At 37.6% G+C, this 17,506-nt stretch overlaps 1 protein-coding gene and 1 pseudogene across 1 annotated transcript in view; one reads left to right on the top strand and one right to left on the bottom strand.

Annotated features, from left to right (window-relative positions):
* Positions 1–11,829, bottom strand: part of SLC9A9 (solute carrier family 9 member A9) — a 514,150-nt gene extending 502,321 nt beyond the window's left edge. The window contains exon 1 of the mRNA XM_011364440.2: positions 11,517–11,829. Within this exon, the coding sequence (XP_011362742.1) occupies positions 11,517–11,691 (175 nt within the window). The 5' untranslated portion in view covers positions 11,692–11,829. The remainder of the gene's footprint in view (positions 1–11,516) is intronic.
* A 2,810-nt stretch (positions 11,830–14,639) lies between these two features.
* On the top strand, positions 14,640–16,884 carry LOC111742573 (annotated as a pseudogene).
* Positions 16,885–17,506: the final 622 nt, after the last annotated feature.

Genomic DNA, 17,506 nt, shown 5'->3' with positions numbered 1-17,506 from the left:
GCAGGTGACAAAGTAAGATTGCTAGTAGAAAGAATATGCTAATGAAACAGAATTGTTTTTATGCCCACACAAAACTATGGGATAAAGAAAGCACCAGTCACTTGTGCCCAGAAGGAAAGAGGAGACTGGCTGCCATGGCTTATGCACACAAACCACCACTTTTGTTTGGAAATCATGAATCATGAACCTACCTGCTCAGAAGAAAATAAAAAAAATCTGTTCCAGCAAAGTAATGCCACTCTACACATGTATAAACAGCCCTGGTCCCAGGCTTTATCCTCACAAGCATGACACTTCGCTGGGTTCTGCTGCTTTGCCAACTGGTGGTATCACTTTCTTCAGGCTGAAACTCTAGTCCAAATGTATCCTTACAAGTCTGGGCATCTGGGCAGTGGGAGTAGCAAAAGTCTGAACCTGCTCTCTAGTGAACTCTGATCTCTCCCCAACAGCATTTAGCTCCAGGGTGGACCTTGGACAATAGATCTCATTCCTAAAGCACTCCCCATCCTATAAACTATATCTCAAGTCCTATCCGTGGAGACCCATGATCTGATACAGCCTGTACTCACTGAGCTCCCTCATCTTTAAGTTCTTACAGAACTCACAGTTTGAACCACATGCCTTATTGTCCCAATTTTATAAAGATATACTGTTTAGCATTGCTTTGCAGACTATGTGGCTTTGTCTCTCCCGCTAGACAATAAAATTGTGTAGGGCAGAGTCTATGCTGTCCTTCATCTCTCTCTTTTTCCTCTAGAAAAGCCAAATACTTAAGGCAGAATTATAATACAACTTTCTCCAAGTCCACAAACTCCCCTAGAGTCAAGAAAAAAGGAATCTTCTGAGTTTATGTAGTCAGTGACCAACATTTTAAAATGTCACATGTAAGGAACACCACATCCAATGCTGTGATGTCCCTGTCCTTGCATAGCTTGCAATAGAACTCTTTTAGCAGATACCTGATGTGCAGTGACATGGTGATGTTTGTGGGAGAGGAAAGGAGAAAAGGAGGAAGGACAAAAGAGCCTCACAGCACTCTAAGTGAGAAGCATCGAGAAATATGAGCCTTGTCTTTCTAGACTGGCTCTCACTTCATCGCCACATTGAAAATACAAGAAAATCCCACTACTTCTCTCTTTCCTTATGCTTTCATGCCACAGACACACAAAGAATTGCTCTAGGACTGTGGGAGTTATAAAAATATGGCCTTGATCCTAAAATATTAAAATATTCTAATCCTACCAGCCCTTTTCCTCTTGCTCAGTCCTGTGATCCTGATTTCCAGTAAGAATAAGGTATAACAAATGCTTCCTAAATCTCTTCTTATATTTAGCCGTAGTTCATAACCAATTCCCCTGTATCTTATTGACAGACATTCTACATGATACACAAGTATTTTTCTAAAGGGGCTTTTCTGAGGGGAATATGAATGCTGATTTACTTAAATATCTAATGATTATACACAATGAAATGTTTTGGGACAGTTTTTAAACACAAGGTGTTAAAATCTCTTTGGCTATGTTTGAAATCATGACTGTGCTCAGTCACCATCACACACACTGCCACACTCCAGCAGGCTCCCTTCAGATTCTTTTTCTGTAGGAGCTGTGCTCTTCTGGAGTTGCACAGTGCAACAAGTCCAATTGTATACATTTACCAATCAGACTATTACGCAGTTATATATTTAAATGCTACATGACATTGGAGAGAATTTAAGAGGTGAAAGCAAATGTGGTTAATATATGATTATAGAACTGAGTTTTTTGGTTCTTTCACTCTCTATGCATTGAGTGGCTTCCAAGTAAAAGCTAGATAAATGAGGCACTCTCCTATACCAAAACAAGAAAATAAATCATTAAGCTATATGATATTATATTTTAACTTCATAAGTATATCAGACACTGTTGATTTCCTACCCAGCATCCATCCTTCCTTTTCCCCAACAAAGCTCAGATTTGGTCAGCTATCCATCCCTCAACATAAGCTTATGGTAAGTGAAACTCATTTTCAGCTCCAAGCATATTCCCATTTACTTTGTTGATAATTGGTTCTGGAACAGCATGTGATCTTATTCAGGTCAAGGAAAATGGCTAGGGAGCTTCTTTAAAACTCTTTGAGAGAGACAGAGGAGACATGACTCCTTCCTCAGGATGTTGCTGGGCCTGGTTAGGACACCAGGAACTGTCATACTCATCTCGCTGCCAACCTGATGTTGAAGTCAGCATTGAGAATAGCAGAGCCGAGAAAAGGAAAAAACCTGGGTCCTTCATGATAAGAGCAGGCTGCTGAATCAACCAGCCCTGAAGATTATTACTCTTCTCTGGATTTCCGGTTATGGAAGATAAGAAGTGTTCTTATTTCTTGTCTTTTTCAGTCAGGGTTTCTCTTAATAGCAGCTGAATGCATCCTAACAAATATAAAGATTATATAAATATATATAAAGTGAATGTACGAAGTCCTAAGGAGCCCTAAAGGCGAAAACAACTAACTTCACCTCCCAAAGTGTTAGGGAAGTCTTCTCAGAGGAATGAGTAAGAGTTCGCCAGGTAGAGAACAGGGCACGGACTTTCTAGAGAGACGTACACAAAAATTCATGAACAAAGAGCTAATCAGGCATGTCAAAGATTTGCGGTGACTGACAAGGCAGCTGAGATCAAGGACCCCTGTGCAGCTGAGGAACAGAGGATGTTCACGAGGGAGAGATGATTGGCAAGAAGGTCTTGTGGAAACTGAGTGAGCTCTGTTTTGGAGCAGAGGAAACTGCATTTGGAGACAATTATCTGAGGGGAAAAAGAGAATTGAGATACAGTGAGGACATGGAGAGAATGTTAACATTGGAAGTCATTTCTATTTACATAAGAAAGGATTTAGCAAAGAAATTAGAGTAGAGGAATTTTAAGATGACAGGAATAAAATAAAGCCTGAGGAAAAGTGTTCTTTACCATTATCAGAACTTTTACAGCAGGGTACTCTTTAAAGCAGAGAATCTGTGATGTTATTTCAGTCATTCAGATTGAAAAAACAAAACAAAACATGAACTAGGAATTCAAATGTGGGAATGAGGAAGGAAAGAGTGTGACAAATATTCTAAGAAAGCTGAATCAGTGGACACCATATAACTGTCTGTAAGATAGTCTTCACAAATATAAGACTTTAAGTTGCATCTTCATAATTTTTAACTTTTTACTTGATATTTATCCACTTCCCGCATCTTATACTAATTTAGAGAGATGATACGGGTTTGAATTTCAAATGCTAAATGCCTTTGCTAACATTTTTTCTTTTAGCATTTTAGTTTTACCCTGAGATTAGTCAGGAACAGAAAGTAAAAATATGCAGTGCAATCTGGTTATTTAGGGCTTTTCTCCTTTCTCTGCCCTCCCACCAACCTTCTAAATTCACAAGACTAAAGGAAAGTGTGGGTGTTGCTAAAAGGACACAATTTATTGCTTTGCTCTGGCTCACTATCAACTTGTTTTGGTGAAGAAAAGGTCCCATGAGGACTTCAGAACAGACTTGGGGCAGCTGTCAGCAAGAGTATCCCATAGTATTCCAAATTAGAAAGCAATTCACAAAGTTTTTCCACCTTGGGATACTTCATTCACAGTTTATTTTTTCATAGGACAGACACATATAGGAAATGACAGAAAGTCCCAACCACCAGATTTTTCACCATTGTGGGGCATCCAATGTTTGCTCCATCCTTGCTTCATATCAGACAACACACACATGCACATACAGATACACATATACAGATATAGCACACTCAATGACACAAACACAAACACACACACACATACACATACACAGCAACACACATTTCACAAAAGTCTGGGATTTCTATCATAGCATTGTAAATAACTTTTCTTTAGAAATTATCTCAGTCACCAACTTGTACTTAGCTAACACGACTCCTTGCAATAATGTTAAGAGAGTGACAAAAGAAATATATAGAGATCTCTAACTAGGCACATACTGACTAAACAAAATGATTTCTTACTTTATAATATTTACACAAAAATCTATCTTTTCTCAAACCAGAGGTGGAAACATTACAAAGTATTGTAAATAGTGCAAGAGGGAGGAACTGCCCAATAAAGATTGTCTCCCAAATCCCCTCTTCATCACAGGAGGGTAATAGCGTGAAAAAGAGAAAAGATGGGAAAAAATAAAGGAGACAAAACTGAAAACTGCATCTTCAATTTTATTTTCATAGTGAAGTACTTAAACTTTGGTGCATCAGAACCCTCTGGAAAGGTTGTTAAAATGCAGATTGCTAGACCCCACCAAAGTTTCTGATTCAGTAGGCCTGGTCCATATATTTTCATTTCTAACAAGTTCTCAGGTGATACTGATGCTGCTGGTCCAGGGGCAACACTATGAGAAATACTGTCTATAAGACAAGAGTTCTTACCAATGTGAGTACCATGCCAGTCATGAAACTCCATCAAAATCCGTTTCATCTCAAGCTTATACACATATGTTTCATAGAACTTGAAGAGCCCAGAGGTGTCATTAATGATTTTACCTTTGGTCTCCTCCAAAAATTCAATTCAATTAAACTAACGTATAATGGAAGCCTATATTGCATGATCCACATGAATAAGACACAGTCCATTCTCAAACTATTTATGGTAACTACCACAACCATTCTGACAAACACAGGTATTTAAAACCAGAATGACTATGGACTGGCAACACTTCTTTCCTTGATGCTAGGGCAGGTGTTCTCAGCTCAGCCTCATCATTCTTCCTGGAACATTTCAAACCAGCTACGACATGGATGTGCTCCCACTGTCTTTCTCATGCTGAGCTTTTTGTTATGGATAGTATAATGTTTCTGAGGCCTCAAGGCAAAAGAAAAACTTAACCTTCCACTTCCTCTCCCCAGCCTTTCCCTAACCCTGAGTTTGTGAGAGAAAGTTACATATCAAGAGCAGACATCGATGGGAAGACAACTGTGGCCAAAATTCGAGAGCATTAGTTTTCAAAAATGATGTTCTTGCCAATTATTCTGTGCAGTCTTGGCCAACCTGTAATTTTCTGAGTTTCTCTATCTACACGCAAACTAATGATCATCATGACTACTTTACATGGATGTAGTGAGGATTTACAATAATTTATACAGTTAGATATTTCAGTCTCTATCTTTCTTCTGTAAATTTCTGAAGATAACATCACCTGACACAAAATAGACATTTATTAAGTAACAGCAACTCTAGTATGGCTGATGCATGATATAGGTGAAAGAACATGAGTTTTACGGTCCTGGTTTTGAAGCTCATCTCTATAGGTTACCGGCAAGTTACTTTATGTCTCTGAATGTCAGTTTCATTATTTACACACACATGCACACATAAATGCACCAATAGTTGTGATATCCAGCAGCCACATGAAGCCAAACTGCCAAAGTTTGAATCCCAGCTGGGACATTTAGAAATATATCACCTTGGGGAAGTTACTTAATTTTTTAGTGTCTCAGTTTCCCCCTCTAAAAAATGGTTATTGTGAGGGATGTTTAACAAATGTCAATTTTTCATGTCTCCACTTCACTAACGATATAATTTGAATTCAATTTAGACTATATATGTTATCTCTGTAAATAGTTTGAATCAAAATTCATTTCCTTGATGTGCTGCCATCAGCCCTTAGAACTCAGAGGGGATCCTTTGAGGCTCCACAGTCATTTGCTTGAAGGGCTGCCCCTGAAGGTCTTTAGGGACTTAGAAGCACAGCAGAATACATAGGAGGTTATTTTCTTAAAATTAACTTCTAAAAACCTACGGAGAGTAATATACCTTTGATTTTTCCACATTTTCCAACTTTTCTTTGGCTAACACTTTACAGCATGGAAAACTTTGCCCTGATCTCTGAAGCACTTAAAATCAATCTTTTTATGCCAAAGGGGAGAGCAAGTTTAGTTCACCAGGCTCTTAACCCTAATGATTTTTCCTGAAGAGCCCTTCAAATTAAACCAGAGCCACTCTGATTTTCACATGACAGGCATCCACAAACCTCTGAATACATAGCCACTCATCACTGTTCTGATGGTATAACTTGCTCTTCTCTCCTTTCTGGGAGAAATTCAACGGGATTTACTGAACACTGAGAATCACAGCAGGACCAGAAGCACTAAGAGTGGTAAAATAACACTAAAATCTTGTTTGGGAGAAAGGACTGGATATCATTATATTCTGATAGGGTTCTGGAAAGAAAGCTACTGGTTTGGGTTGGAGTAGCTGAGAGATGCTTGATGGCTAAAGTCAGTCTTGGCTTGAATTTTGAAACACTTTTGCAGCTGAAAGGGAGCCTATTGATATCTATTTCCTTTCTTCCTCATTTTAGAGATGATAAGAGTAAGGCCAGAGGTTAAGTCACTTGGTGAAAGAAATGCATCTAGCTACCTAAAAAAAAAAAAAAATCATCAGGATTTGGAAACCCAAATACCCAAGAGAGAATCCAATGCTTTCTCAGTAAAGCCTGCCACACACAAACAAGTAAAAGGCCTCCTTGGGAAGGAACTTCCAAGCAGGTGGAAGGATGGGAAGTGGCAATAAGGGCCAGTTTGTCTTATGGGCCTGGCAGTCAAGGAGGTAGCGCTAGATGCATCAGTAGGGTGGAGCCACACCATGTCCAACAACCCAATTTTATTCTGAGGAATCTCTAAGCAGTGCTAGGAAAAATTGATGCCATGTGATTTTTTTAAAAAGAAGATAACTTTAAAACCTTGGTGATTCACTGTGTAATTATATTTTCTTTAAATTTTGAAAAACATGCTGTTGAGTGAACTAAATTGGCCATATTAAACTGGTAAGTATACTCAGAGGATCAGACATAATTTGATAGTTTAATGAATTCGAATTAAAAAAAAAATCTGAACTTTGGCACTAAAAATTTCACTTCTGCCCACTAAACAGTTAGCAAAATTTCCACATGAATTCAGAGGCTGTGCTATATATTGTAAGGCCATGAAATCAAAGGTAGACTTCTAAAAGGTAGACTTCTAAATTGTTCTGTCCCTAAGCTCAGATCTCAACACTTGAGTACATGGCATTATGAACGTCCCCAGTTATGTGTAATGAAAATTTTAATGCTATCAGGAAACAATAAGCAATTTTTCTTTTATGAACAAGAGCAGGGATATAGGGTCTTAAGTGAGCAGTACTAAGTGCACCAGCTGCTATCAGTCAATATTTTGACCATTAACAGTCATTTAAGCTTTTAGTCCAATTTAAATGAATATTACTGTGGCTTATATTTTAAACCAGTTATGGATTCTAATCTTTCAGTTTTGAAATAATGAGAGCATAGAATGTCATGAGATGCAATTACCCATTACTGTTTCTAGTAAGGCAAAAATATTGTTATAATGCTGCCACTAATTTTAAAAGCATCCTGTGACCCTTAGTACCAAGAGAAAAGCTGTTTTGTATATAGTGAATCACTTGTATTTGGAGTAGCAGATTTAGCTCCAAAAACCAGAGTTCAACCAAACAATGCACTTATTTTAAGGTTAACAACTTGGAAATTGTTTCTAACTATGAATAAAGGAGCAGTTAAATGTTCTGTTTGATCACGTGTTATTTCATGTTACTTTAACTGCTCATATCCTAAGTCCCTGCTCCCTAGAATGTTTTAATTGGATTCCTTGGTATACTGATAAAATGCATCAACATCTACTATGTCTTCTAAAGAATATTTGCAATATGTCAATGGAATACCAGTAGAAAGACAGATGGCAGACTGGGTTGAAGTATTATAGGAGATTTGGTGTTTTAGAAAAATACTCATGGCTGTCAGTACAGAGGAAAATAACCCATTATACCAAAAGTTGATGAGCACAAGAGCAGTAGTCAGTTCAATAGAGGAACTGATAGCCAAATTCATTGATAAGCATTAGATGTGCTACTACAAAAATCTTAGAAGATGTTTCATTACAAGTATATATATATAACTGTAGGATGAAGATGACTGAGGTACAGTTTATTCTCAAATGTTCATTTCCTTTATGAAAAAAATTTAAATGTTTAAATTTTAACCATAGGTTTGTTTCTTTTCTTCCCCATTGATTATAACCATGACCCTTGCAGGACTTTGGCAAGAACCGTGAGTTCCACATTCTAATAAAGAAGAGTTCTATATAGTTTTATTCTGAAATTTCACTCTTGAACTTCTTAGAAAATAGAATCTATCTGACTAAACCCGAAAGCATAAACAATATAAGGATGCAACTGGATTTCACAGGTACATCCTCTCTTCAGGATGATTATTGAGAGAATTGACTTATTTTAAAATACCTTTATCATCTCTTAGAGATGGAGGTTGAATCCTAGCTCAGCAGCTAACTAATTATGTAATTTTTACTCTCTAAGTCTTTGTTTTCATGCCTTTGAAATGAGGACGTTAGACTTATGCTCTCTAAGGCTACTTCCCAATCTATTAATTTCAAATTTGTTTATATCCACCAAGCAATTTATTCACTTGGCATCTCCTTGTCCCTTAAAACTTAAAAGTGTTTATTAGAATGTCTCATTTGTTTCTCTGTTGTAACTTCAGACTATTTTATTACATCATTGACAGGAAGTACCTAATAAACATTTCATATATAACATTTAGATCATCCCTGAAGAAGAAATATGAGGTGTCACTAATGCCATCCATATGGACTATTTTCAGAGACTGTAAGTGAGAGCTCTATTAAGGTGAACATGAACTTATTATACATGTGGATGAGTAAAAGCACATGGACCTTGCTGTGAGTGGCTATTCAGTTTTGGGCAAGTTATTTCACTTCTCTGAGATTTAGTTTCTTTCTCCATATAATGAGAGGGCTGGAGAAGATAACCTCTAAGATCCCCTTAAATTCCAACAATTATAATTCTGTGTCAATTAAAAAAAAAATTAAACAACACTAAAATAAAAGTCTTTTTATTGGTTGGTATAGTTCAAGGTAACTCAAGAATAATAAAAATTCTAGTAGTGGAATAGTAATATATATAAATGCATATCTTCATAATTTGTATAATCTTTTTATACTGCACTGTTTCAGAACTGGTTTTCAATAACTTTAATATAAAAAATTCATGAAAGAAGAGAAATCAGACACCTCAACTTAATCCTGCTCTCATAAAACTTAAGCCTAAACAGCCTAAGAATATCAATTGAGGAAATGCTATCTCAGCTACTGTGCAATGGGATAACATTTTATGATTTCTACCACAACTTAAAAGTATTTCATGAAGTTTTTGAGGATTAAAGGTAATCTGAACATTTTTAGGTTCAAAATAAAAGTTACATTTATGTTATGAGTACAAATTATGTTTTAATTTTCATAGGTCACCAAATTTAATTAAAAGTTTTACAAAACAGTATCTCCATCATAAATAAATGAGTCACAGTACAATTGAATTCAGGGTTGTGAAGAAATCTTTCCCTCTAATAAATATTTGTAATTTTAAAGTCTGCATTGTTTTCAAACGAACAGGACAAACAAGCAGAGACTCATGGACATGGGCAATAGATTAGTGGTTATAAATGGGGAGGTAGATGGGATAAAAGGATCAAACATGTAGTGACAGAAAGAAATCTAACTATGGGCAGTGCATGCATAACACAATGTACATATTTGCCTTACTGTTGAATTGTACTTCTGAAACTTACTGGATTTCATTAACCAATGCCACCATAAAAAAAATTTAATAAATAAATAAATAAATAAATAATAAAATAAAAAATAAATAAGCAAAATCTGTGTTGTTTTGCTAAACCATATATAGTCCTTTAACTTAATGCCGAGAATTACATTGGTTCTGCTTCTCAGATTACATTCCATATCCTCATTAACTATTATTTTTTTGGTCTGAAGAAATATTTATTTTTTAAGTTGATATAAATAGTTCTCTTTATTTTTAAAATTATTTTTATAAATTAATTTTTAGAATTTATTTTCAATTATGGTTGACATTCAATATTATCTTCATTAGTTTCAGGTATACAGCACAGTGCTTAGACATTTGTATAATTTATGAAGTGGTTCCCTCAATGGTAGGATTGCGAATTGGTGCAGCCACTAGAGAAAACAGTACAGAGGTGCGTCAAAAAATTACAAATGGATCTACCTTATGACCCAGCAATTCTTCGTTGATTATTTATTAGCCAAGTCAAGAAAAGATGAGGGGCAAGTGACTAGAGCCTAGGGCTTTATATCTGACATCACTTTCTTTCTGTTTACCTGTGTTTCTTCAACTTGATTGTAATTTTTCCCCTTCAAGTGAGAGTTTTGTTGTGTGATTTAAGACCCTCAATACAAAGGAATTTAACTCTGTGCTCTGAACGGATCAGCACTTCAGTCTCCTGAAAAGGGATTACACTGCTTAGCCTGAAACTTTCGTCTCCCAGCCTGTGTCTCACAGTGGGATCCAGTTAAGGCATAGGATTTCTTATGGTCTCTAATCATAACTATAAATTATTATTGTCAGGACATCATATGGTTAGCATATAAAATGTGCATTGATCTTGTTCTCTGAACCTCAAGGGTATAAGAGCCTTCAGGACTTCCAAAATGAAAGAAGCGAAATACAGTAAAAGTATATTCTTTGGTATGAATTATAGGAATGCCTCATCCGTTTTTATTGTGTTCAAAGTTCCTATCCATTATCAAGCTGAGATAAAAGTGGTAAAGTGAACTATTTCATCAATAAATAATAAATTTTAAAATTACTGGTGTCTTGCTTACTTTAAAAGATGAGGGTACGGCCTGGATAATCTCTCACATTTTATTAAACTTTCTGGAAGAAATGACGTGGTAAATTATACAGAAAGAGCCTTACTTTAGAGTTTAAGATGTTAAACAAATGCATTTTCACACCTCTGCCCACCCCCATAATACAAACAATGACAATGATAAAAATTAGAAAGTCTGAAATCGGGCTAAGAAATAAAAAGTATTGTATAAAGAAACCTGTATATTAGAAAAGAATAAAACATTGTTCCTAAATTAAAATGGATTTGGATACAATTATTCCAGTAGGAGGCATGGGGTACGTTTCTGCAAGTTTTCTTCCTGAAAACTAGATGACTTAAGAGGATTTACTTCAGATATTTTTGTGGTGTTATTCCTAGAACTTTCTAATGCCTATCAGCACCACCTGTTATAGAGGCTGCTCTGTGACTGCAGAGCCATCGCTTCCCACTATCATTACCAACACAAACAGCTCTCTCCGGTTTGACTCCTCACATGACAATGGACCAGCATCTGTCAACAGACTCGCCTTATTTGCTGCCTGAGAACATGACTGTGGCTTTTACGCTTGTGATAGGACAAATTTCACAAGGCAAATTTCAGCAGTTCATCTGGAAAAAGATGAGCATTCATTATGCTGCAGCACCTTTCATCAAGCGAATGACTTTTCAATCAGCACATTTTCTCCAGTTTCGATACTTTGCCATCTGAACACAAGTCTCTAATTATGCCCAAGCAACAAGTTTCACATGAATCTTGCAATTTCTGCACTCACCGTACACCATAGCTCCACCGGTCTCATGCAAGAAGCGAAATCGATGATTTTTAAATAACCAGATTGTCAAAATGGTAAGGATGAGCAAAAAATTAAAGACAAGCAGCTCCACTGCTCCCTCATGTTGAAACTGATACCCGTCCTTCTCTGACATGAGCGTTTGCTGTCTCTCCATTCACCAGTCTTCTTAGGATTCCTTCGATAAAAGCCTGGAAAAAGGATATTTTATCAAGATTTGCCTAAAACAATCTGGCTGCCTGAGGATTTCAGAATAACACTGCCACTTAAATTGCTACTTCATGAGCATTCTGCTTTGGCTTAGTATTCAGATGGCTTCTAGTTACAACTTCCTGTTTCTCTCTTAAAGCAGCCCCGTCTCTTTTCAAACTCCAGAGTGTGGTTTCATCATGGACTCTTAATGTCTTAAAATGATTTACTGTACGAAATTATCTTTCACATGGGACAAACCTCCAAGAAATGATTCTGAGGTCTTGGGTCCTGATCTTACTGTTTCAATAAGTCTCTTTTAGCTGCATAACTAGTGAATTGCATATTAATGATAAAACAGATCATCTTATATCGGCAACATTTTCTAAGTTCAAAAAGCCAATGCCTAAATCATAACCTCACTCACATGCAAGATTTTTTCGCGTCAACCAAAACCTACCATTGTGATGGGGATTGATAGCTCTGGTTTGTTTTCACAGGGATTTTTTTTTTAAGTCGAGAAGAAATAATTTAGTGTATGACTATCTTTGTTTGGCTTTATATGACAGGTAGTCACAAGAGCAGCATTTAAACTCTGAATCAGTTATTTTTCTTTACACACACACACACACACACACACACACACACACACACACACAAGCAAAAGACAAAAAGAAAATTCTGTCCCCATCTCTACAGCTGTACTGTTTGGATATGTTAAGTCAAAAAAAAATAAAAATAAAAAAATAAAGAAAGAAAGGAAGAAAGAAACTAAACACATATCTTTGAAGAAAGAAACTGTACAGCTATCCTCAGTAATATCAAGCTTGTATTTCTCTCTGTTGTGCTTCTGGCCCAGATAATCAGGATTCACAGAAATCTGCAGCCAATGTCAAACCTCCTGTGTCCTGTGGCAAAACAGTGTGGTTCACTGAGGAATAGATGGCAGCAGCAATGAAGGCTCCAGAATCATAGGGCTCAGACCTAAACAATGATGATTCTGCAGATCGTCTCCCATTTGGCAGGTTGTTCGATTTGAATCACATTTTTATGCTTTTTGAAAAAGTTCAAGATAATAATACTATAGGCTCTGCTGTTTTCTTAGCAATTGTTATGATTTGTTTGCCTTATTGGTCCAATACTGTAATTAGATACATCCCAGGGTTAAGTGAGGTTTTCCATCATTTAATGAAATTATTATAACTCAGGAGGGTTAATCATCTAGTGGAAAGAATAAATATTCTATTTATACAGTATAAGTGATTCATTGAGTAGAAATACCCCTCAAAAGTTCTTATCACCAAAACCTAGAGGTCGAGCATGTCATACTTTGGGAGCTAACTACCTCCTCAATAGCAGCTTCATCCAGAGAAAGTCTACCAACCACTTAATATAAAACTCTGCTGTTTCAGCTTCTTTGCCTTCCGCAACTTTTGAAGTTGATTTCCTCTCTGGGTTTAACTCAGCAGGGGGTATTTATGTGAGCTGCAGATGTTCTTTTAACACTACTCTCTTTGGCAGGCATATGTGTGATGACTAATATTTAAACTGTTTTGAAATCTGTCAGCTAATGCTTGCAAGCATTTCATGAAGCTTTGCTAGCAGGTTCTACCTTTATAATTTTGCAACCCCACAGATTTAGACTTGTTAGATTTACAAGATAACCCAAATTCTGAACCTTTTTTATTTTTGTCATCATTTAATTACTTTGATTTCTTTTAATAATGATGATTACTCCACCTGGGTAGAATAAACTTTCTTTAGTTGTCTTATTATGACATCTGATTTCACTCTCTTATGCAATGAAGCAACTCAGTGAGAGGATTAAAGGCCCATGAAATGTTTTGATTGATTCATTCACTGTTTTTTAAAGTCTTAAATTTGATGTCAGTATATTTAAATAAGTATATTCGTCATTTTAAAAAATTATACACATGATTTCTCTAGAAAAAACTGTTAAGGTATGGTATGCTGGATTTTCCTTCCCATGTGACCACAGTCCATTAAGGCTGAGTGGTTGCTGCCTCCACTTTCCATCAGTTTGCCAAAAGTTCCATTCATCCCATTTCACTCATTGAGTTTCCCTGCATGGCCTCCTTCAGTCATTTGAATTTGTGACCCCTGGTTTACTCCAGGAGGGGAATACATTCACCATTGCACTATCCAAATCCCGATGCTGTTTAACCTTAGGGTGGGAAGCTGAGAGAGGAAAGGGGCTCTGGGAGCCTCTGCAATTCTTTCACCCAGAAAAGTATTTCGATTCCTCCTAGTTTGTGTTGTTTTCTCTGAATATGATTTTCCATTTTGCTGTACCAATAAAATTAAGAAAATAAAATAGAAACACAGATCAGTTTGTTATCTACTAAGGACCAGAAAATGTGCTAGGAAATTTAATTTAGTCTAATTTAATATTTGTAAAAACTTCTACAGATGAGGGATTTAAGGTACAGAGAGTGTTCATTATATATCCAAGGATGCACGAACAGTAGGAATTAAATTTAAATGGCCTTAAGATGCATTTCAGTTAGGATGATCAACTCATCTTGGCTTGTCAGGGACTTTCCAGGTTTTAGCACTCAAAGTTTTATACCCCAGGAAACTCCTCAGTCACAGGCAAACCAGGACAGTTGGTCACCCTAACAGTTATGGTTCCCACATTTCCCAAATCCTGTACTGTCAAAAATGACTGTTCTTTATGAGATTTCTAAATGAGATAGTCACTCAACAAGGAATATCAACTAAAAATTAAGACACTGTTTAATTAACTGGTGATCATAACCCTTAATGCCAGGTTCTCTAACGAAGTTGGGCTTGAACCTAAAACTTAGGCACAAGGCCAGAAGAAGAACTCTTGATTGTCTCTTAATCTCAGTCTTAACACCTACTGGCCACTGATTCAAAGGTTCTTACTGCAAGATGCAACATGCAGTTGAGAAAAAGCAAAGAGAAAAACAGGATGGCCCAGCCTATTGTAGTGACTATTTCCTGCCTCAGCTTGCCCGTTCAGCCCATGGAAGGAAAAACTTGGAGAGGAGCCTCCCAGGCCAGGTAACCTTACGTAGCATAGTAATCCCACCCACTGGTAATGTGGCCAGTTAGAATCCATAGACTGTGTTCCAGTATCTAATCAATCATTTGAGGGTGCTTTGTTCTTGGAGAGAACAGAAGAGATTGTAGGCTCAGAGAATGGAGAAAGGAAACTTTCCCAGGATGAGGAAAGGTACTGAGAGTTTCTCTTCCTCACTCCTAGGAGCCTCACCCTCTCAGTTTTAGTTCTCTCTCAACCCCTGGGCTTAACAGAAAATATATAAGTCAAATCCAGGCCCTGGGCTAGAGGAAAATCCCATTGCTTCATTCACTTGGCCTCTCTCCTGATGTTTATTTCTCTCTGAAACAGGTAAGATGAGAGTTTCATATTTTGTCCCCCCCAGTGCTTCTAAAATGAGCTAGAACAGGGCTGTAATTAGTTTTACTTGAAAGCCACACAATGCATTAAACTACCCCCCCCATTCTATTTTCGATAAATCCACCTATTAAAGTTATTAAATGAGGCAGACTGAGACGATTCTAATGCTTTGGTAGACTACACAAGCAAACCATACCTCAACCAGAGTCTATGTGCTGGAATCTAAGAAAATGAAGCTTAAGAACAGCCTATTGCAAGCAGCCAGTTTAGGCTTTCCCATATAAGGCAACCTCTTAAGCTATAGCCAATCAAATAATTTCCTTGTTTAATTCCACATTTATAAAAGCTTCTCACCTAGCTCCTATCAGTGGAGTGCTCCTAACCACTTTTGGTTTGGCGCTGCCCCAGTTTGAATGGATGTATACTCAAATGAACTCTTGAACATTTTAATGTACCTCAGATTATCTTTTAACACATCTTAGCTTCCCCTATCCCCTAAATTCACATTAGTATAATAATGTCCTTACTTTGAGCAATATGAATCCCAGCGATTAGTAGATTTTCACAGAGAAATGAGAGTTGAAAATTTTCACAGGAAAGTTCAATTCCATAATAAATACTTGGACAGTATTAAGTCCCAAAGAAATTCACTGCCCTATACCTGGTTTTTGCTTTTCAGCCTCTGCAGAATCTGGATCTCTGGAATCCAGGGCTATGAACCTAAGATATAATCCCCAAGTCTATGTTCTTTCCATTGTTCTTTATTATGGTGGCAAGGTTAAGTAAAGGTCAGTGCAAACTAGTGAAAATGAAAGGATTTGTATGATTTTATTAAACAACTCAGGTACAAAAACATGTGTGGGAGCTCAGTGGACTGGGGCACCAGGCTTGAGCGGCCTCACTCATGTTTCCCCACCCAGGTCACTCCACAAAATCTTGGGGCCCCCAAAGATGATTAAAAGTGAACTTCAGTTACAACCCAGAGTAGGTGGATGAGCTAAAGTTGCAAGCTTGGGATATTGTGGAAGTGACAAAAGAGTTGAGCAGCCTGACCTATGACAGCTCTCCAGACTACCTGAGGAAAGACCACAGAAGATATGGGCTGGTGGGAAGGATATTCTCAAGGAAGAAGAGTTTTCCCAGACAACTTTGTGCTCCCACCACCCCCAAACAAGAAACTGGCCCCACGACAAGTGGTATCTCAAGAAACAGCTCCTATTGAGGAACCAAAAAAGATGATGACTAAAACAGTCCACCCTACAGTCAAGAAGCTGATGACAGCCCCCACTGAGCACAGCAAAGCCAAGCCATTTTGGATACCTGGTGGAGACAGTCAGAAACCGCCCCTCCTGAGACTCTGGCTCCAATGGCAGCCTCCTCAGTGGGGGTCCAGGCCACCCTTACAGAAAGCGATCCAGAACCCAGGCTTCCCGGCAACACTCTACAACCAGTCAGAAGGAGTGGAGCAGCGGAGCAAAAGCCTCTATGAATAAAATTCTTACTCTGGGCAAGACTACCAGCCCACAGAAGATCCCTTCTCCGGATAAGGCTCCTAGCCCAGAGGAAATTCTGACTCTAGAGAAGACCCCACCCAAGAGGAGACCTCGACTCCGGAGGACAAGGCCTCTAGCCCAGACAGGGTCTTTTTATGTGGATCAGGCCCCTGCCCCAGGTGTCCCACATGAAGATGAAGTCCTTGGCCCAAAGATGGCCCCTCCTGGGGACAAGGCCTCTAGCTTAGAAAAGGCCTCATAGCTAAAGCCTCAGGAGTGAGGAGTCATAGATAGATGTCTCTTGATTCCTAATTTAGCTCTTCTCTCCCTTTCGTCCCCAGCCTTCTTTCCATAGCACTTCATTCACCTTTTTCTTTTGTAGCAGGAACCTCTTCAAGATATAATAAATGTTATATGTCAATTATATTGTAATTTTTAAAAAAGTTTTTAAAAAAAGAAATAACAAGTTTCGGTCTATTAGTACCCTCTTTAGTCTTGCACATATTGAAGAGTCAGATATGAGAAAAAAATCATTCATTGGCTTTTTATTTGTTCAATTTCTGTCAGCTCTTCACAAGGCAGAGTAAGTGTAGGCTGGCCACAGTGGCCGGAACCTCCCCGCAACCCAGATGGAAGCTTCAGAGACGAAAAAAGTATGAACTCTGGAGCTAAGGACAGAGGGGATAAGATGGAGGACAGTCACTCCAAGCTTCATCTTGTTTTATGCAAACTACGTGAGAAAATTCATTTCTTTGATCTTCTATTAAGAGTCCACATGATAAATTCACATTCTTCTTAAGATATAAATTCTATGTCTTATAAACTAATAACTCTGACCTCATTAGCTAAAATATATTTTCCCTATCACTTCTCTATTAAATTAT

Source organism: Pteropus vampyrus, unplaced genomic scaffold (assembly GCF_000151845.1).
Source record: "Pteropus vampyrus isolate Shadow unplaced genomic scaffold, Pvam_2.0 Scaffold97, whole genome shotgun sequence".
In the NCBI taxonomy this organism is placed as follows: domain Eukaryota; kingdom Metazoa; phylum Chordata; class Mammalia; order Chiroptera; family Pteropodidae; genus Pteropus; species Pteropus vampyrus.
Note: the sequence above shows the minus strand (reverse complement) of the source record. Positions and strands in the feature narration are given on the sequence as shown.